This window comes from Pollicipes pollicipes, unplaced genomic scaffold (genome assembly GCF_011947565.3).
Source record: "Pollicipes pollicipes isolate AB1234 unplaced genomic scaffold, Ppol_2.1 Scaffold_7261;HRSCAF=8764_pilon_pilon_pilon, whole genome shotgun sequence".
Lineage (NCBI taxonomy): Eukaryota > Metazoa > Arthropoda > Thecostraca > Pollicipedomorpha > Pollicipedidae > Pollicipes > Pollicipes pollicipes.
This window is the reverse complement of record NW_023597054.1, coordinates 46,468,600-46,490,418: the sequence shown is the minus strand read 5'-3', so window position 1 is coordinate 46,490,418 and position 21,819 is coordinate 46,468,600. Positions and strand designations below refer to the sequence as shown.

At 47.7% G+C, this 21,819-nt stretch overlaps 1 protein-coding gene across 1 annotated transcript in view; it reads right to left on the bottom strand.

Annotated features, from left to right (window-relative positions):
- Nucleotides 1–3,676: 3,676 nt before the first annotated feature.
- The window catches only part of LOC119112037 (urea transporter 1), a 41,361-nt gene continuing 23,218 nt past the window's right edge, over nucleotides 3,677–21,819 (bottom strand). Inside the window, exons 4-10 of the mRNA XM_037235997.1 lie at nucleotides 15,358–15,512; nucleotides 9,664–9,841; nucleotides 8,002–8,149; nucleotides 6,707–6,891; nucleotides 5,871–5,946; nucleotides 4,673–4,804; nucleotides 3,677–4,164 (exon numbers count right to left, since the gene is read on the bottom strand). Coding sequence (XP_037091892.1) covers nucleotides 4,157–4,164; nucleotides 4,673–4,804; nucleotides 5,871–5,946; nucleotides 6,707–6,891; nucleotides 8,002–8,149; nucleotides 9,664–9,841; nucleotides 15,358–15,512 — 882 coding nt within the window. The 3' untranslated portion in view covers nucleotides 3,677–4,156. The remainder of the gene's footprint in view (nucleotides 4,165–4,672; nucleotides 4,805–5,870; nucleotides 5,947–6,706; nucleotides 6,892–8,001; nucleotides 8,150–9,663; nucleotides 9,842–15,357; nucleotides 15,513–21,819) is intronic.

Here is a 21,819-nt window from a genome sequence, read left to right as displayed (position 1 = left end):
GTTCGTGCAGAGCGGAACAAGTAAGGTTACTTCATTTTCTATAAGCCAGTAGTTGTCAGTGACACAATTAACAGGAGCACAATTGGCCTAGAGTCCGCTAGGATTCACTAGAACATGATCAGCAGCACGCAGGATGTCAAACAACTTCATGCGGAAGGGCATTCGATTGTGTCCCAAACGGAGGGGGTTGATTTCTAAGTGTCATATTGCCATTGCCTAATGTCAAACACATACAAGAGAAACTGGAGCTGATTTTCTTTGATCGCAACAAGCAGCCTTAATAACTTCTCGGGGTATGCCCTGGAACGATAAATTCATCATCCGAGATCTTATAACAATGTACACATCACACGAATCGGTTCCAAATAGGACGGCAGTGGTGTACGGTGGCGCCATCTAACAAGCTCACCCGGACACTCAGCGTCGCCTGGACCGCGATAGTGAGAATAACGTTGAGCAGCGCGGGGGAAGCATATATAGTGGCTGCACGCAGGAAGCATGATATTCTCAGCATATGTAATGTCGTTGCAGCCTCACACAACCTTTTAATTTTATTGTATGCATTGCGTGATTTATGCATTTATGCACGAATTGTGAAACCAAGATCATGCCTTGAAATTATAGATTATGAGGATGAGAATAATCAACAAAATAATGATAAGTAGCAAAAAATGATCAGCTAAAAAGAAAATTGAATTAAGCCCTCAAAAAACAGGCTGCGTCCAAGGCCAGTGGCAACACACCGGATCGCACCACGATTCACCGCGCTACCTGTGAGCACGACCTTCATGCTCACAGGTGGCATTATAATATCCTCATATATACAATACATATACATATGCATCATACACATTATACATATATATATATATATATATATATATATATATATATATATATATATATATATCTAATATATATATCTATCTATCTATCTATCTATCTATCTATCTATATATCTATATATCTATATATCTATACATTATACATATACATATACACCATGATACATTCGTCTTCAGTGTCCGATTTTAAGAGGATTCGGCTATGGTCACCTGGAATACCTCACGGCTCAACCACGAGCTCAATTTTCAATGAAATAAGAAAGACTGTACGATATGATAAAGAGCAATATGGTGCCAAAGTTTTCTGTGTTTGGGAGCCTTGCATGGTGTCGCAAAAGATCAATATTACGTTAAATTATTTCGCATCAGGTAATATTATGGCATTTAAAGAAACATGCTGATGTTGATAGGGCTGGGGAAGGTTGTAGGGCATCAGGAAAGACAGCAGCATCGTGCTAAATCGTGCTCACATTCGGCCGATGACACGCGCGGCGTGTGGACACCCTAAGACTGTGTTGAGTTCGATGTTGGTAGGACTCAACACTCGTGTGTTGAGTACGATATTGATAGGACTCAACACCCGAGTGTTGAGTCCGATGTTGGTAGGATGCTGGCAGGACTCAACACTCGTGTGTTGAGTTCGATGTTGGTAGCACTCAACACGTAAGTGTTGAGTCCGATGTAAAGAGCAATATGGCGCCAAACTTTTCTGTGTTTGGGAGCCTTACACGGTGTCACAGAAGATCCATATTATATTGAATTATTTCGCATCAGGTAATATTGTGGTATTTAAAGAAACACGCCGATGTTGGTAAAGCTGGGGGAGGCTGAAGAGCACCAGGAAAGACAACAGCATCGTGGTAAATCGTGCTTATATTCGGCCCATGACACGCGCGGCGTGTGTACACTCCAAGACTGTCTTAGAGTCCGATGTTGGTAGGACTCAACACTCGTGTGTTGAATCCAATGTTGGTAGGACTCAGTACTCGTGTGTTGAGTCCGATGCTGGTAGGACTCAACACTTGTGTGTTGAGTCCGATATTGATCGGACTCAACACTCGTGTGTTGAATCCGATGTTGGTAGGACTCAACATTCGTGTGTTGAGTCCGATGCTTGTAAGACTCAGTACTCGAGTGTTGAGTCCGATGTTGGTAGGACTCAACACTCGTGTGCTGAGTCCGATCTCATTGAAGTCTCAGTATGGTTTCGTCACAACGACATGCTGACCAACCCATCAAAAGCTGAATTCATTGTTGCTGGCACAGCCACCAACACCCGCAAAGCCGCCGGGCTGAGTGTGAATTTTGATAACTCCCAGATGTCTTCTTCAGAGCACATCAAAATACTAGGGGTGCTCATCGATACAAATCCCAACTGGCAGCATCAAACAGCCAAAACTACTCAGCGCTGTTTATGTATATATATATATATATATATATATATATATATATATATATATATATAATAGCTCCCTCACAGCTATTAACAAGCTTAGGCATGTGCCTTCCAGCTCCACAATAAGGATCTAGTTGAGTCACTGGTCTTCCCTTACATCAGATAATTGCTTACCTGCATGGGCTCCGACAATAACCGTTCAGCGCCAGCGCCTAGATAGGGCTATTAATTTCGCGGTCAGAATTGTTGCTGGCAAACGCAGATGAGATCAAGTCACGGAATCCTGAAACCAGCCAAATTGGCCCAGTTTCGACGAGACTGTCACGCACCGCGACTGCATATGTTTGCATGGCGCCATTTACGTGCCTGATGGGCCACGGGCTACCAGTAATCTGATAGGCGCCGACCTGAAATATATCAGCGGTACATCAGAGCCATCGATGACGAAACTGTACTGCAGACGAGTGCTGTAAAACACCATCGCTTAGAGTGCGTGAAAAGGGCATTTCCCTATCGAGCTGTAGCGGCGTGAAATCGCCTCCCTGCTGTCATGCGCCAGTGCATAAACTTAAATGAGTTCAAGGGCAAAGCAATGTCTTTCATCAGAGAACTTACCTTGCTTGACCAACTGGCCATAACAGGCAGGTGCTGATTGTATCACAAGTCGCTCATGTTTTACAACATCGCACGTGTATCGTTGGCGTTGCGTCTCATTTGCATGTGTTGCGTGTTCTGTGTTGATTTATGTACTATGTACTGACGCGGCGTTAGAATAGCCACTCGCTGGATTTCGACAAGGTTCGCAATAATAATAATAATAATTATGATTATTACTATTATTATTATTGTAATAAAGACTGAGTCCTGAGCAAGGCTCTGGCTACGAGCATTGCCGCGCGCGCCCGGTCTCGTGTGAGGCCCGAGCGGACAAGGAGCGGCGGCGCCACACCCCCGTCAGAACCGGAACAGGCTCTCTGTTTACGCCCCGCTCCCCACTTGCGGCTACGTCAGCGCCGCAAGGCGCGGCCAGCACAGCGTGATCCGCACCAGACAGGCCGGGCTGGGGCGCCGGACAGCCTCCCCGTGGACCGTCGGACAGTGGGTGGGTGGGGGTGGACCATCGGACTGTCGTCGGGTGTGGGGGGAGTGGAGGGGTGACCGTCACTCGCCGTCAGTTGTGTCATCGGTGGCGTCGCCCAGGCTGTCGCTAGGTATTTGGCGGGGAGAGATGGACGTTCGTTCAGCTCGGAGAGGGTGCCTGTCAGTTCGCGGGTCGTGCCACCACGCTGGTTCGGTGGTGCGGTGACCCGCCCGCCCTCGTCTGAGTCATGCTCTGGGACGTCCGCCCATCTTTTGCTATCTGGGGCATGGGTCAGGGAGATCCGACTACAGAAACAATGCCATGCCATCGCGTGTTTTAGACCTGTATTGGTCTTCTTCTTTTAATTAACAGGTGCGTACGTGTGCACTACTCGCTTGTAACAAGTGCTTCATATCTCCTTGGAGATATAGCAATTTCATTCCCGATACACGCTAGTGTTCGAAATACTATATTGGCTGAGTACTTTGTTATTTATTTACTTATTTGAACCAGGGCACATCTACACATGATGATGGTTATTAAGAATATGTCGCAATGAAAGATGGGTTATGGAAGTCACGAGGCGCAAGGAAGGCCATCGGGTGTCACAATGGTTATTCCAGTTTGCAATGCAGCACATGAATTAGGTAAAAACTACCGAAGTAGTTTACTCGCTCACACCTTCACAGTATGTCCAACAACTAGAGCGCACGTAAAGGCTGGGCACAGATCCAATGTGAATCGAGCGCTCGATCTCACATGTGTCTCGCACAACAAGTCCACGACTACGACAGGACGTCAACGTCTTCCTCCCGGCTAAACGGGCCCGACGATCTACGCATCTGTAAGTGAACACAGCTCGGTTAGCATGCGAAGAAAACCCGATTCAGTGAAGCCAGACTGGCGGATAAGATCTATTGCAGGCTGTTGCAGCCGGTCCCTCCGTCCGCATCCTATCTTTATCTTCTAAACTTTAGTCGTGAACAACTTAGCCGGCCCACAGCACTCGTGATAGTGCATGTGGAGTTTCATGTGTTGATCAACACGAGCTACCATTAAACACACATTTTAGGATAAACCGACCAATTTCAAGTTGAAATGCTGGCTGCATATGTACGGTCTCGATTAGACGTGCGCACTTAAGAATGCAAAGCCAGTTTCTCTACTGTATCCAAAACAGATCAGACCGTTCACGCGCTCCGGGCTCACTAAGCCCAATGGTGTCATGCGCACAGGTCGGTGCGCCCACGCAGGGAGTAAACCTTTCTATCCATCTAAGCTGACTTGTCCTGTTAGATAATGAACAACGTGCTAATCGGACCGGCCATGTCCGACCAATTGGCAGCTTACCTGGCGGGGGGCTGCCGATGCCCTGGGGTGGCTCCTGACCCTGGCCGACCGGATCCGCGCCCGGCTGCCGCCTGCGGACTCGTTCCCGCAGGTGGAGTTCCGGGTAGCGCAGCGCCTTGACGCGTGTCAGGCCTGGTAAAAGGACAGGTCAGGGTTAGTGTCGGTCCCCAGATAGCTATGCTTAAGCAATTGTGCGTCTCTCAGAAGTTTCAGAGCCAGTGCCGGGTGGGTAAAATTAGCCAATTCACAGGATGTGACAGAAATTTAGCCCTCTGATTCATTTTACGCAGTGGAATGGGTAGCGTTTTGCCGCGCTGTTTAAATTCTCTAAATACACGCCTCAACCCACTGAAAGCCAGTCTCCATGTTTTTCTTTTCTTTTTTGTTGTTTGCCGCGGAGTGCTCCTATTCAGAACAGATCTGCTGGCACGCATGACGAAACTCCTCTGTATTACGAGGGCAACCATTAGCCACGAGGTAGCCAGCGCGACGAATTCCCAACCATTGCATCTAACCTTTCGTTGCCAGCTCAGCACTAATAGTGAAATTGGCGAATGTTTCCGTGTGGGACATATCAAGATTTTGTATCGCCAACAAGGAAAAGCTTTGGTCGCGATTGCTGAGTATCCCATCAATCACGGCTATAATACCGACACCAGACCATGGTGATCGTAACCTGACGCCAGACCTGGCGAACTCGTCGACAACTCCACAGCAAATGTGTAACATTTACGCGTGTGTCGGAGATTCACGGTATTCATCACCCTTCGCTGGCGCATAATTCAAGTATTCTGTTGGTAAGTCGCATTCACTTCATGAAGCATCGTTGACACCGCTTCAGCGTTTTGCCCTCGGCTACGGCAAGCGGTCGCGAGTTCACAGTGTATCATGGTATCGAGATTCTCACTGCCGGTGGTTCTAAGATTACGTCAGAGCTCAAGTTCACAGCGTCGTGGTTTCATCAGCTTGCCACAGAATGCACAATGCAGCGATTCTTCATTGTTCCAACAAAAATCGTGATGTCACAAAAATAACAAGCTCCTTAACGAGTGCAGCTTATGCAATCGTTGGGTGCATCCTTCTTTGTGGCACTGCGATTTTTGTGTCGTTCGGAAGGACGGGGAAAACATTTTGGCATGCCCATCCCTTTGAGCATTCTCAGTGTAAGGACGCACGTGCCTTCACAGCGCTGCCTCACCTGAGCCCGTGGTGGTGACAGCCATCAGCAGCAGCGTGGATATTACGAACGGAAATGTAAAGACCGGCAAACTCGTCTGAAACAGCACGCGGAAGAACTGCGCTGATCACAGTTCTCACTGAAGTCTCACTGAAGTCCCAAATCACCTCACTGAAGCACAGCCTCGGCAATACTCAAGGTTTGCACACGACAGTGCTGTGCACATGTAAACATCATAACCAGGCACGCGGTCATTTTCACCAGGCTTGAAAATGTCCTGTTCCCTACAACGATTTTTACGAAACCGATATCGTTGAACCGATCTAAACCTGAAGAAGTTCCAGCGCATTCGATATTACCCCGGACAGGCCTATATGAGATAGATGCCAACAAAACGAGAGCCTACAATTTAGCATGAGCGCGTGATTTTTGACACGTGAAATGGTACTCAACAAGCCGGTCTTAGCATAAGCTGCAGTTTGCAAATACAGTTTCATTCACCTGCTTCTCATACAGAGCTATGTAAGATTTGGCACGACACAAACGGAAATTTCCTGTTGTCGCATTGCAGGGTGGATGAATAATCACTCTAATGACAACTCGCCGGCCGAGGAAATAATGTGCAAGAAGGTGTATGAAAACTTTGATATTCTAAGGTTCACTCTTCACTTTTCTTCCTTAAATTCCTGGGGGTCCATGAAGCATAGCATTTAACTGAACGCCACTGAAACGGGTAAAGCTCCCAAATTCCTGGAATTCCTGACTAAACAGAATCTTATCTCATTCCAGTGGGTCTCACCTGATGATGTTGATAGTGCTTACGCGAATGGCGGCAATGGGCTCAGGCGGTGTCTCACCTGTTTCATACTTATGCTTAGCGCTGCCTGCAGCATGGTGGCGAAAACAGCATTGATCAGAGCCAGGCAAGCAGAGTGCAGTGACGGCACAAAGAAGAACATGATGCCCTCCGCCGCTAGGATGCCGTTATAGCCCCAGACTCCATTATATACGTTATCGTATGGAGCAGTGCCCAACGCCAGTCCTGAAAACAAACGCGCGCACGTGCCATACAGCCGATCGTGGGGCGGCGTGGTACGACGACCGCCAAGGGGTCATACTGCGCATGACACTGGTAAGTGCCGACAGGTTCGTATTGAACTGTCTGGACCATTGTGCTGCTTCACCTTGCCAATATTGGCCACTCCTAAAGCTACCGGCGTGAAGCGCAACGGCGGAAGTGCAACGTCCTACCTCGATTTGCTGACATCTGCGTATGAAGATACTCTCAACCATTCGACTGGGACAGTACACGTTGAGAGGGATTATGCGTCACCACACTGGCGTTAATGCCACATACGTGGCCAAAAATGGACTCAAACAGGGAAGAGAAATTGGTGAACCAGAAGTTGTAACATATTCTTTTTTTAGATTGGCATGCACAGCAGCACAGGACTCGGGGTGAGGTACGATGCTTAGAAATGTTTCGCACGGTCAGACACCGCGCTGCAAATAAAGACACTTAGTCTCGGCTATCAGACTGCCCCCGGAATCCCCAGTGACTGCAGAACATTGCCAACACGGCCGCCAGGATCCTTCCAGCCTTGTCTTGCGTGATAATATGATCATCAGTATGCACCGGCACTTACAAAATAGGTAAGGCGTCGGCATCCGCCTGCGCAGCCGCCCGCACCAGCACCATTTTTCAAGAGACGAGCTGATGAAAACGCTTACGCGGGTAAAAATATCTTGCAGTCGTGCTGCTCAGATCCGATTACAGGCTTTACAGACCGCGGAATGGTAAATCGCGCGGCAAGGACGGCAGTCAGGAGCCGAGCTTTGCTCGGTTAGTTTGGTCTGGACTGGAACCCCTCGGCCAGTGACGACCGTTTCAGCTGGCAAAACTACACGCACCTGCGCATCCTGCGCCGAAACTGATCCCGCGCAGCCCCCCCCCCCCTCCCCCCCCCCTACATGGGATGTGTGCCCGGTGCACGGACGGGCCCCCCGGCAGGAAACGCTTCAGCCTACTCAAGGCTGGCACATGTGGCTTACCCCGGACCAGCGGCGAGCCACGAGCGTACGGAACGAAGCTAGACTGGGGAAATACGGGCGGGGGTGACATGCTCGCTCCGTGCGCGCCTGCCGTTCGTACCGAGCAGTGTGCCGGTGAGAGCTCCGACGTACGAGGCCGCTGCCAAGATAGGCGAGCAGAGCAGACAGGCCATGTACATCAGCACGCTGCCCGGCAGCGAGTAGGAGGCGTACACCTGGCCCATGCTGTACACCGAGCCCAGTAACACCTGCGGCACACGTCACCGGACGCCAGCGGGTAAGGCGTTTGCAGCGCCACCACCGGGGTTTATTGTAACCACACCGAATGGCACAACACGAATTGGTCAAGCTTTTTCTCTAAAACGTGTGTGCACTCTTCCACAAAAACGTTGCTCATTATCTTCCTGCAACCACATGAGAAGCATAGAAGTAGGGTGAAATGCAAAGTAAACGTGGTAAGCGTACAATCCACCATTAATTGCCTAAGACGGCATCAAACCGGCATGGTGACGGGAGCATAGAATGTGCGATGGCATCCAGGCACGGAAAAGGATGTGAATTGAACACGCAAGATTCCTTTTTCGGTGAAGCTATTTCCATTACTATTTTACCTTTAACACGCCAAACTTTATGGGCGCCATATGACCATTGTAGTCGGCTAGTCGGCGCGCCCCAAAGCCCAAATCATCATCACCACAACAAATTTACCGAGTCATGGGTATGAACATCGCCGTTTATAGCTCAGACCTATATTTACATAAGTGTTCAAGTGCGTAACTCAAAAAGATCGTTTTAGCTTTGAAGGCTCCCCCTGTTCCATAGCGCAGTCGCAGTCAGTCGCCCACTCTGGTATGAAGAACAATCAGTCAGTAACCCACCCCAGTCGGTAGAGCAGCTACGGTCAGTGGCCCATTCTGGTCTGTAGAGCAATCACGCTGGTAAGAAAATAAGTCAAGACCAGTGATCCACCAGATCTGTAGTGGTCCAGTGGTCTGCATAAGTCACTCCGGTCTGTGGAGTAGTCACGATTATGGGCCTTCATGGTCTGTAGAGTAGTCACGGTTATAAGCCCACTCCGGTCTGTAGAGCAGCCACGATCATAAGCCCACTCCGGTCTGTGGAGCAGTCACGGTTATTAGCCCGCCCAGTCTGTAGAGCAGCCACGGTTATTAGCCCACTCCAGTCTGTAGAGCAGTCACGGTTATTGCCCCACTCCGGTCTGTAGAGCAGTCACGGTTATTGCCCCACTCCGGTCTGTGGAGCGGTCACGGCCATGTTCCGGTTACGAGGTAAGCGATGGTGTGACATATGGCCGGATGAAAAAAGGTCGGCAGAAAAAGAGGCAAGAAAAGATCGCTGATCGTATGACGTGCAAAAGCCCAATCTTGTATTCCTATAGCACCTTTTGACGTTTCAGTTGTCTCGGACGATGTTTTGACATACTAATTTTTGTTTGCAATGCTTTGTCGTGAGACCTTTTACCCGCTTACCCAATGTTCCCACCCGGCCTGAAGAGTAGTCACAGTCAGTTTTCCAGCCCGGTCTGAAGAGTTTGTTAGAGGTCCACCCAAGTCTGTCGAGCAGTTTCGTCTAGCTGTCCACAGCGATCTGTTAAGGGGATGAATGAGGCCGGACCTGCTCAAAATGTCTGTAATAAAAACATTTCACCTGATATTAAGCGCACCACATTCTTTGAGACATCTTTCAACATGTTCAGCTGCGTCACAAGCCAGCTCGGATTTGACCGAGCGCGAGCAGTCACCTGATCCCACTGTACGGCGCTGGCGGTGACGTTCGCGGCCGTCTTCGTCACCTCCAGGGAGGGCGGTGTGTCGTGGAGGAACAGGAACAGCACTGACGTCACCACGTTGAAGGGCAGGGTAAAGGCGGGCAGCTGGAACTGGCCGAGGATGTTCCCCAGACCGCCACCCACTGGAACACTACGACAACCAGTTTCTTTGTGAAATGTCGAAGGTGCTGGTTGTGCGCAGGGAAACATGCTGGCAGCAATCACACATCTCGTTTCGAGCCAAAGCCTCTACGTGGCTGCAATAACTACCATCCTGGCTATTAACGTCAAGACGATGATCAAAAGAATGGAAGCGAAGATGACCTACTGACCTACTGTAGGTCATGACCTACTGCTTACTCATGTGCCTAAGCCCACCATCACCTCAGGTGAAAATGCCGCGACAGAATACGAGCACGAACGTACTTTTGCTTTTTTGAACTTTTTGAAAAATTTCAGCCATTGTGTCTCAGCGGAGTAATTCAGGGACTCTTTCTATCAGCCCATCGCCCATTAGCGGTGACCAGGAGTGCCCAATGCCCACCGCTGTCCACCGCGGCACGGAACCTTGCGTTTATACAAATATTAGTAATATGTACAACATTGAAGGTTGCGGCGCTCCCAGCTACAGAGTGGGGGATTTTCTAAATAAGCTACAAATAAAGCGTAGAGCGATATGTGAAGGTAGCCAGTTTCACGAACGACCCCTGGCGGAGCACTAGCACCATCATCTAAAAAATGGAGCATTAGGAAATAATGTCAGGTTGACATGCTACAATGTCTCGTGGGCAGAATGATGCTTGTTGCTCGCATGCTGCCATCCCCATCACCCGCCAACTAAGCAAGCTTACTGTCAGGGGGCGCACGGATTGAGGAACAGGGGGACAGGGGGCCATGATTTTCACTTTTAAGGTGAGGACCAGCAACGTTAACTGCTCCCCCAATGTCTAATTTATTTGCATTCAGTTTACCTTTGTGCTGCCTTAAACATGCATGCCAATTTACCTGGTTCACCAGCCATCTTCCTCAAACTGCACTGGACAAAAATGCTTTATGTGGTAAATGACTGCAGCTTATCCATCCTTGTACAGCGGAAGGAGACATTTAAGTGCAAACTCCGGGCTGGTCTAGTACTAGAAGCTCCGTTATGTATTTTTATATAGCCTTTGTTCTCCTGCTTGACTGCTAAGCCCCCCAGCGTAGGTTCATGAAGTTTAAAATAGATCTGTCATAGGTGTTTGACGTAGTCCAGCACGTCAGGTAAAACTAGCCTTTTATGCAATGCCGGGGTTCCACGTAACTGCGCAAAATTACCGCTGTTATGAAGTCTGGTAAAAGTTTTAGGCATCACTTGAAAATTCTAGGCATTTTATGAAACCGTGTGGAAGAACATTGGGTGTTCCAAGAAGGACATGACTAAACAGAGCATAAATGTTGTTGCGTAGCCGCTACATCTTTACTGTTTGGCTGATTCGTCAATATTGCTCTTTGTGCTTTCGACTTACAGGTTATGATTTACTTTACTGACTCCTCATACGTTACCCACGTGGTTACCCATCATTTAAAATACATGTTTTATTTAAGCTACGTGGTACTCAATCATCTCAAATGCATGTTTTATTTAGAGTAAGTCGCCAAGCGGGAGCCGGTTCGTTGGAGCATGTGCCAGTAATCACCGCGGCTAGCAATGACGTCAGAAAGCCATGATTTTGACAGAAGAATTTCTGAACGGGTCTGGTTCAGAGGCAGATGTTGACTAGGTGCGTTCGTTGGGCAGGGGCAAAGCAGTGCAGCATAATGCGCCTAAAGTGCTACATTGCGCGCGCACTGCGTTTGTCTAGATGTCACGATTTCGTGCCCTGTGTTATCAAGTAAGCTGTGACTTTAGGCGAAGTTCGTCAGTCTCACGAGCAAAATTTTGAAGAAATTCTAATATCGAGTGTTGCTGCTTGTGTTAGGCGAAGAAATGTCTGAGCGTTTTCCAAAAATACATTAGCCTTATATCCTACAATTCATCCTGAACAGCTTAAAGAGACATCTGTTTGATACTACCACGCGACCTACTTGGTCAGAAAATTTTGCCATGGTGGGGATCCCTCCACCTCCCGCCAGCTGGCATCTGCTAGGCCAAATAATCATCTATATCAGGAATCCAACCCGAGGTGTCTACCACATACAAGTGTGGAGAGGGAATAAATATAGCCATATGGAAAATATATAACCCAATCATCGACCACCAAATATCAGGCTTGCGGCAACTGAGAAGTCGCTGCGACATGTCCGACGCCTGAGAAGTTAACATCATTAGTTCTGTCCATGACGTAAAAGCTCAGTAAACAGTAGTATCATTCAATTGAACAGCAGGCGTGAAAAGGCAATACAAACCATTCGACACACAGTTAGCCTTTATTCAGAGTACTTCAATAAATGCCGAAAATTATATGGATATATACAAATATGAATATATATATATATTTATATATATATATACATTATATATACATTATATATATATACATTATATATACATCATATATATATATATATATATATATATATATATATATATTACAGAAGATGCCCGCAATCCGGCGGGCCTTTTAAATATAATATAAGTTGCTAAGGGTGCATCTTTTTGTCTACGTGTCTGTACCATTTTGCGTTGGGTCGTGCCCGGGCCAAACGACGGGTTGCTAAATGGTGAAATTTGGACACGACGCGCGGGCCCAACAAGCGGTTTTCCACAGGTAGCTCGCGAGGCACTGCGGTCCGAGGTTCGGGCGTGGCACGTACCGGAAGGGTCGTTTTAGGCCCATTGGTTTTGTACGGTGACCCGAAAATTTGGCCCACGGTAAAGCCAGCGAGCAGCAGTTGGAAACCACACCTCGGTAACCAGGTGCCGGATCGACTACGCTGGCGCTGGGAAAATCCTCCGCGCTGCACAAGCGCACCGCGCGGAAGCTGGTGACGACGCGTATCCAGCTGCGCCTCAGATGGCTCAATCAGGCTAGGGCTGCGCGGGCTGTTGCCAAGAGCGCAGCTTAACAGGTGTGATGGGACGTGGACAGCGCAAAGTGAATATCGTTGTGCCTTTCTTGTTTGGGTCTGCATGCGTACACGTCTGTTTGAGGCATACATGGATCCTTCACAGAGAAACGTTTGGGCTGTTTTAGGCGGGCTTGTCATGTAGCAATACTCAACTTTAAGCTAAAAACCCCATAGTTGTGTTCCCCGTCCTGGTCCGTCCTGCTTGCTTTTGTGTCCTTGCCGGGTGTGCACAATAAAGTGCATGTTGTGCGCAAGAATCGTTTGGTAAAGTACGGTGAATTATGAGTTATACTTGCGTTCAATGAATTGACAGGATGGCGCGACGGGTTTAAGATTGATTAACGCAAAATGCCACGACCTTCGGAGGCTTGGTGGCATAGTTGACGCAATATGAAATACCACAATATCCACGATGCCCTATTTCCTACCAAGCATGCGACAACACACCACCTCCGTCGTGTCAAACTATTTCAGTCGCATGCACGTGCCACTCGGCGCGTCACAATGTACGGAGCTGAGGTTCAGCGCGACCGTCCAGATAATGAACTTGGTGTCACTCAGCTTCTTCTCAGGCAGCGGCTCGATCTTGGGCAGGTTCGCCAGGTTGGATTTTAGCAGCTGCGGGCCGGCCAGCTTCAATGTATCGCCCTAGACACACTGCTTGGCATTCCCAAAAAGTGGGATGCCATGGTACACGGGCTCCCAGTTCCTACTCCTACGCTAGCTGTTGTGCATCCAGCGTGGCAAAAATGTCCCTTCCACATCTCATTAGAGGACTTGTTAAAGTGCCCTGTGGTAATCACCAGATACACATGTTCGTGGGTGTTCAGTGTGGCAGACGCGAAGGTAATGCGGGCGGTCACATCCTGCGAGTTTGTGACGTCATTGTAATAGTGAAGGAAAACTGCCGTAATAATCCTTGGATGATCATACCTTATTACACTGCCTTTGTATTAGATACGTTTGGCGGCACATCGAAAAACGGTGCCAAATACAACCCGCTGTCGCCGAAGCTGTAGTCAGCGGCGTACCAAAAATTGCGCCACTGCCTGTGCGGATTCATCGTTTGTAATTACCACCCATCCATTTGTCACTTTGTGCACAATCCAGTCCAAAGACCAACTTTTCGTAAAAGATTGCAATATCACGTTTCGCGTCACCAAAATCCTAACGGCTGATCATACAGTCGCCGACGGCTAGTCGTTAAAGTAAAAAAAAAACGCGCACGTGCCGAATGCAGTTATTCAGCTTTAGTTCATTCATTCGTTGCGGCAAAACAGGTGAGCGACAGTGACGATCAACTGCGTTGCTCAATCATTTTGTTTAATCTGACATGGGTGCGATAAGACGGCGCAGGAAATGCAGCCAGTTTTCAGCGAAGCCCGCTATTACGGCATATAGCTCTCCCAATGTTTTGGCGGTGTGTGTTTTGGAGTCAATGCAGAATCTTAGCCAGCAAATCGTAGGTTAACTGCATGAAAATTGCTCAAATTATGTTTCCGAATAGCTTCCTTTACCACTGAGGTGTGCGCCATCACCTCCAACGCATGACTATGCTGCGCGAAATCGGTAAGCGCTATAACAATTTTATCACCGGTTCGATTTAACAATGTCGCCAAAGGTTAACAGCTGCTTTTTGAAACAGATAAAAACAAGTTATTTGATAATTTACAACAGCCACCTCCCAGAGCGTACAAGCGTTTGAAGATAGCGGGGCAGGCGGCGAGTGGTTACCAACCTACACCGGTGTAGGTTGCAGGCGATTTACCTCACGTTTTTGCGCGTAAAACTGGCTTACGGATTAATTTAATCCCCGATGGCCCATACGTCCCTTGCAGCCAGCACATCACACCCGGTTTCCGTCAGGCGTCCGAGCAGCCAGAGGTGGGACCGGCCGCGAAATGCCATGAATGATGTGAAATGCGCCCGGAAATAGTGTAAACACGGAACACCTAAGACGCACCCGAAAGAAAATACTATATAAATATTTTACAAGCTTGCACATTTACAAACAGGAATGTCATGCAGCGGTGCCATCGTGATCAGGCGTATGCGAGGGTGTTTTGAAAGCAATGACTCCATATATTTTTACTTGACCTGATTCGCGATGGCTCTGGGCCTAGCAGTTATATTATAACACATTAAAAGTGTTCGTTATCGCAATAATTTGGCTGGTTAGGCTTCCCTTGTCGCATTATTGCAGCACGTAAATATATGTGCCATTTAGAAGAACGTTCGGAAAGTAATGACGCACGATCCGACTTGAGACACTATCGTTGATGTCAAGACTGATTACTTGACACGCGATGAAACCGCACGGCGCGGGCGCATTAGTTGCCGCCTTGGTCAGCTCCCTCTGAATAAGTCCTTTAGATACGCAAACTTCCATAACTCATATATCGGTAATAATTCATGATCAAAAGCTTCACATATTTTTGGTAGCCTATATTTTGATTGTCCCCTGGAAGCACGCATCATGCATTTTTGTGACGGGGACGTATCAGCCAAAGGTAGGATCATGGGGCGGGTTTTGCCATCGTTAAAATAATTTGGAGCACCACCTGTTCCTTGTGTTTGGACAGTTTTCTGATGGGTCATGTGTTCACAATGTTCATTGACCTTAGTGCAGACATCAAGGCGAGCCAGAGGAAGAGGGCGATGCCGACTGGTTGTTGGTATAGCAGTGGAGCCAGCTCCACAGTGACCGTACCCACCAGACAGGCACTGAATGAGGTCAGACCGGCCCGGATCGCCGCGTTCGGCTGGTCAAACAGCTGAAACAGGGCCGTCAGCGAGTCAAACAGCCGAAATGATTCAGTCAGCTGGTAAAACAGCCGAAACAATTTGGTCAGCAGGCTGAGCATCAGGTCAGACGCCAGAAATTGTCCTGTAAACAGCGTTAAAATGTGAGACGCCTTAGACTACGGGACAACAGGCTGATGCAGTCCCATAAATAGTTTTTTTTCGTCCGGAACTCGAGCTCTCGCACTAGCAGTCATTATGCTGCGAAATATTGAGTGGTCGTGGGGTCAGATAGCTGAAACGGTCTCGTCAATAAATTAAAGGATTACGAAAGTTCTGGTGCTAATTCAGAAGCTGACACAGATGGATTTGTAGATCAAAGGGCTGAATGGTCCGACCCACATGCAGTACACACGGTCGCAACGCTTTGTATCGTACCACCTGTCGACGCATGTCAATATCAGTGACATTGACATAAGGAAAAAAGGCTTTCGGCTCCTAATTTTTCCGTGTCATGAGTTAAGCTTTCTTATGCTGAGTTCTAGACTTTCAATATACCAGATGGTGCTGTCTAAACGACGTTATAGTGCAAACATTAGTTATAAAACAGCGCCCAGTGTTACAAGCTGGGCTCATGCCCAGCATGACTCGGCATAAGGACTCTGAAGTCTGAGATCATAACCTTGCAGACGTAATGGTAGTATAAATGTAATCCGTAGAAGAATAAAATTTCGTTCAATTGAGCACATAAACGAAACAATGCTCAACAAAAAATCAGTGAACCTGTAAAAAGTGACGAAGAACCTAAACGAGAGTCTCATGCCCCTAAACACTAAGTCACACCCAAGCATCCATATGAAACAATCCGGCAACAACCCAGACGGTTAAGGTCCTCCACCATAGGTAGACCACTGGCAACGACAGGTAACATAATGATTCCAAAACAAAACGAAAAATGCCGGGCAAACCAAATGAAACCGGTATTAGTGCATGGAACCGGATAAATGAGATAAATCATTCAATCACAAGTGTCTCTTAGCGAAAGTGGAGTTATTCCAGGCACAACCGACTAGCTTCGACAGCCAGCTCCCGGTTCTGGTTTCACTGCCATCAAGTTACGGGCTCCGGTTCCATTCTGTGAGCTTATACGTGGTTTCTGATGTAAGCAACTAGCAATTGTACACGTTCTAGTCGATCCAGTCGATAATCGACGCATGCGCAATAAGATTCATGAAAAGTGAACTACTCAACATGGCCCAATAACAAATAAAAAATTTCTACAAGAATGCAGTATCTAAATACAGTATCAAGAAACAAAGCCAAGTACCATCATCGGCCAACACCCGATGACATCGCATCGCAGTAATAAAAAACAACAAATATTTCAGTTCAACCTTGATGTTTTGTTTTGATCATACTGCGGAACGTCGTTCGAGCTTACGCCAGCTTATAGAATCAGTCACTGTCCGCTTCGGCACGTTCCCGTGACGAACAAGATCAAAACTCTCGTGAAACACGCTATCATCCCAGGTGCATGTGGTTGTGACGGTCGCGAAGTAATACTGACCAGGTCACATGATGAATTCCAAGATCAAGGCAAGAACAATTTCACTAAGAGCACCCATAGGCCTCAGTCCAACTATCAGCATGCCTTTCTGTCCGCCCACAATTCCCACGATGTCTCCACTGGCCTTACTGATCACGTACCACGAGAGGCCCCCAGCGCAAATACAACGACCATGTATGGTGGTGCACATTTATCTCTTCACAGCGTCACAGAAGATATCAGTTCAAATCCAAGGCGAGGGAATCCCTACATTTGTTGGCTTTCTCAGATCTCCCCTGAATATCTGATCCCCCCCCCTCCCCCAACAATGATAAATGGATGACAGTTTGACATGGCGCGATGTCATTTCCCATTCGGTACACCGCTCTATATGCAGTCCAGGGCCGCACGATCCATTTTTATGGATCCGACTCCTCAAGTTCATCTGTTATCCATTGTCCACCACCGCTTTATCTGTTATCTATAACCGCTACTGTCTGCTATAATCTCTTCTTATCAGGGCGCCGTATGTAAGTTATATTTGTTCCACCTTGGATTTCAGATAAACGTTGGATATGTTTTAAGCGTTAAGTCTTAGTCGTGTTGGTGTTCTGCGAAAAGCTGATCACTCCCCTAACCGAAGCGAAGTGCTCGAAAAGCTCGGAATATAAGACTGAAGGGGTTGTACCCGACTGAGGGGGTTGATGAGAAGGAATGACGTAGCCAGGAATTTGCCAAGGAGTGGGCATATTAGGTAAAAGAGGGCCTTTTGTGCCAAGGGGCCTCTTTTGGTCGTTGATGGGTCCAGTTCGTAGATTCGGGGAAAATTGTAGCCTCGGTATTACGTTTTGTGCCTTGGAAAAAGCTTTTGGAGATCCTACGCGTGTTTTAAGCGGCCAAACAGTAATGAGCCTTCGGCACCAGAGGGAGCGGGTCCATAGCTCTAAAGCCTCCCCCCCCCCCCCCCCTCTGGCAACGTTACTGGTGGGAAGCACGGCAAACGTTATCCAGCAATTGGCTTGCAACCAAAATGCCACTGTTGCAAATAGCGAAGGCGACAGTTTTAACAGTACAAAATAACATGAATGTCAGAAAGCATACAAGTTGCTTCAATTTCGACCCCACCTGTGCAGAAAATACCTTCATACTGAAAGGAGAAAGACGAAACATTCAGGGCCACCAAGACTCGATCTGAAGATTTCCGGATTTCTGAACAATTTGTGTAATAAAATAGGCATAATTAGACGAGCATCTGTTTATTATCGCTGGTATCCGAACACTGCACAATAAGTACTTAGATCAGTCATGCCTTTTTTGAACACAACTAAAAGTAATATGTTGCAGCTTTTGCGACTTACGCAGAAAAAGTGCAATAAAACGCCTCCTGCCTTTTTAGAACAGCATACCTATTTCGGTCCAAAAAGTCCCCGTAAAAGGCTGCCCTTTGATCCCTGATCCCTAAAGCAGTGATCACACCGTAGTCACCCCAACACCAATGTAGTCACAACGACGAAAGCGTATATTAAGTTCGCGCCACGTGATCCGAACGCGTGGAATGTATAGATCGATTCTTTAATGTAGTTATGTTTTCGGGTGGTATCTTTCAGCAGCGATAATGCCGACAGATCCTTTGAGTGATGGGGATGAGCTAGAGTGATGGAGGGAGAGCCCTGGCCGTGCGATCATTGCTCATCCCCTGCGCGGCTCTACAGCCGTAAAGATCCATTGAGCATTTAAGTTGTTTACTATTGAACCCTCATAGCGGTTCACCCAGGTACGACTTCCAGTGGCATCCAGAGGACCGCTGACGTCAGCATTTGATACGGTATTCCCATGCTGTGCAGAATGCAACATAGCGGGCATATGTGACGGCTTAACATTCAAGACTTCCAGAAATCCTCACTTTTAACATTCGGAGCATCCCAGTACCACCAGATCCTGAACATGCGAATGCGGCTGCTTGACATTCAAGGTTTCCAGAAATCCTCAGCTTAAGTGTTACCTCAACATTATCACGAGTGAAGATATACAGATATAAACAATGGACTGTGCAAAAGCTTGCTAACCCAGCAATGACGTGGCTCCTTAGCGGCACACCATTGGCCGGTGGGGGCAGATTTAAGCCCCCCTACCTATCTCAAAAACAGCCGGGGTGAATTCAAAAATTCAAACTGCAATCGATGGTGCCGAGACGCGCGGTTTTGGAAAATACTCAACCTTAAGTACGCGCTGAGGTCAAAAGTCAGGATCAACTTGTAACAAATGTCGCTTCGGAATATCTGACCGCTCCTATTAAGCATTTCATTTAGAAGCATATCTCAAGGTGTGGAATCACTGCACCTTGATAAAACATGCTATAAAGAAAGGCACCCAAAGCTAAACGCGTCGGACTCGGCCTAAAGCGAGGGTTACATGCCGTGCCAAGACGGCTGAAATCTTCGTCTGTGTCTATTTTGGTCTGTTTAGTTTTGTCAAATTTAAACTATATGAACGCAAAGTGGAAGAGATTAGCCGCAACTATCGCTTTCAGCCATGTGAGCAAGAGCTGTTACCCGTTCATAAACCGCCTAAGGTCAAGGCCGTATAGGCATAAGCGGTTCGATCGATTTTTGCGTCGTTTTCGACAGTTCAATCATGCCGACAGTGCAGCCTGATACCCTTCAACCCCGCCGCCAGCCACGTGGCGGTCGGTTTGCGTGTAAAACTGATAAACAGCGTCCGCCGCGCCGTCACCACGCTGCTGCGGCGGACCTGAGCCCCGCCGCTGCCGCTCCTGGCCCGGGCCCGCCTGGGCGCGAACCATACGCGCTATGATGCATTTCAAGCCGTAGATCAGTCATTGTTGCATATAACTGCTTGAAAGCTGGAACAAGTATCTTCCATAGTCGTATCTAGAATACTTTGTTTCATGTACTCGTAATTTTGAGCCTGAGACCATACAATGTTCAGTGTACTTTTTATAAATATCTATTTTGCTTGACATGCCGATGTTGCAAGGTGCAACATTGCAGCAGAATAAGAGCATATCATACTATATGGGACTAACTGACCCAAATTTATCATTAACAAGTGTAAAATATGTTCTTTCTTTCGGCTTCTATGTCAATTTGTCTACGGCTATGCACTTCTGTACAAAAAATGTGTAAAAATGTAAAAAAAATCGGCAAGCATGACACCACTCTGACGTCACTCCTGCTTGATCTATCATGGTCTCATAGTTTTGATTTCGGCGCAGGGCGTAGATTGCATTAATTAACAGGTACCGAAAATTTCGCAGCGATATCTTGAAGCGTTTTTGAATTATCACGAACATTGAACAAGGGGGATTTGAACCCCCCGTCGATGTCGGGCTAATGGAGTGAGCAATTGAAATTCCTATTCGGTCTTTTATTAACTGCCGCGTCCAGTATGACACTCTTTATCGACAAACGGCCCCCGTTTTCTTCCTTATGCGGGAAAAGAAGGGCAACTGACTTTTTGTCCGTATTCCTTGATTTCATTGACCTGATGGCATAGGTCATAAATTTGTTATCAGAATATCTGTGCGACGTCTGGTTCGGGAGGCATCTGCAACGGAATTCATGACGAGGTCGAAACGCGCCCGAGGCGCTGTGTCGTCATAAAATTCCTAGCAGCGGGCCGGCTCCTCTGCTTCGCGGCGATGAACACGGAATACAAAGCTCTCGCGGTTCTTGGCCGCCACTTTCCGGACCTTGCGGGTCGGGGTCCGATTCCCAGATGCTGTTCTCGGTGAACCTTTTGACAACTGCTTGCGAAAGTACAAAACTCCGGCATAATAACGGGCATCTCAAGTGTGATACAGAAGGGTGATGCGTAGATGGAGAAGGGATAAATAGTTTCTATCGACTTGCAATTCATTGCCTCCCCACACTCTTCTGCAGAAGTTTGGGCTTGGTACCATCAATGACAATGTCTTTGGCTGCAGAATCGGCTGCTCGCTGGGCCAGGTTCGGTCTTGGCGCCGCTCAGTCGAGTCGGGGAAAACTTTGGTCATGAGCCCGTCGACGAACTTGACGCTTGCGCCGGAGGGATGCTTTGTCTCGGCGCTGGCTCTGGCTGTTTCCAATTTTTAATAGGTGGTTGACGATTTTCCCGACTGCTTTGTTGTCGGCTAACTGTATTCCTGAGCGGAGATTCGCGAATTTTCGCCCCACCGTAACATCTATGGAGCGAAACGGCCGATTGTGAAAAACTTAACGTCGTGCGATTTCTCTCGATGGAAACTTCATGCATGATGAAGAAACCTTTAAAAATATGGGAAAACGGGGTTGAGGGGGGGGGGGGGTGTAAAACCATACTTTCTAGAGGCATTTTGATCCAACACAGTTGTCTAAATACGCCTGACGTAATACAGTCTAAGAACGCGTAAGTCAGATAGCAAAAATAGTAGCGTGTAAGTCGGATGCGGCTTTTTTAATAATGAGGGATACACGCGCATGTTGTGGCACGGTAGACGTGCAGCTCCCGAAGTTCAAAACCACACCCGGCTTACGAGCCAACTGCGGCAATACCTCACAGGAACACATTCAGATCTCTCCAGCCTGTCACTCTAGACGAGACAGCCATTGGGACACTTAACAAATGTGCATCTCAAAATTATATTTAATCGTGCGCTATCTCCGTGTTCCCCTATTTTTCACTCACACACACACACACACACACACACACCCACACACTAACACACACTCACACACACACTCACACACACACACATCACACACACACCACACACCACACAACCACACACCACACACACACAAATCTCTCTCTCT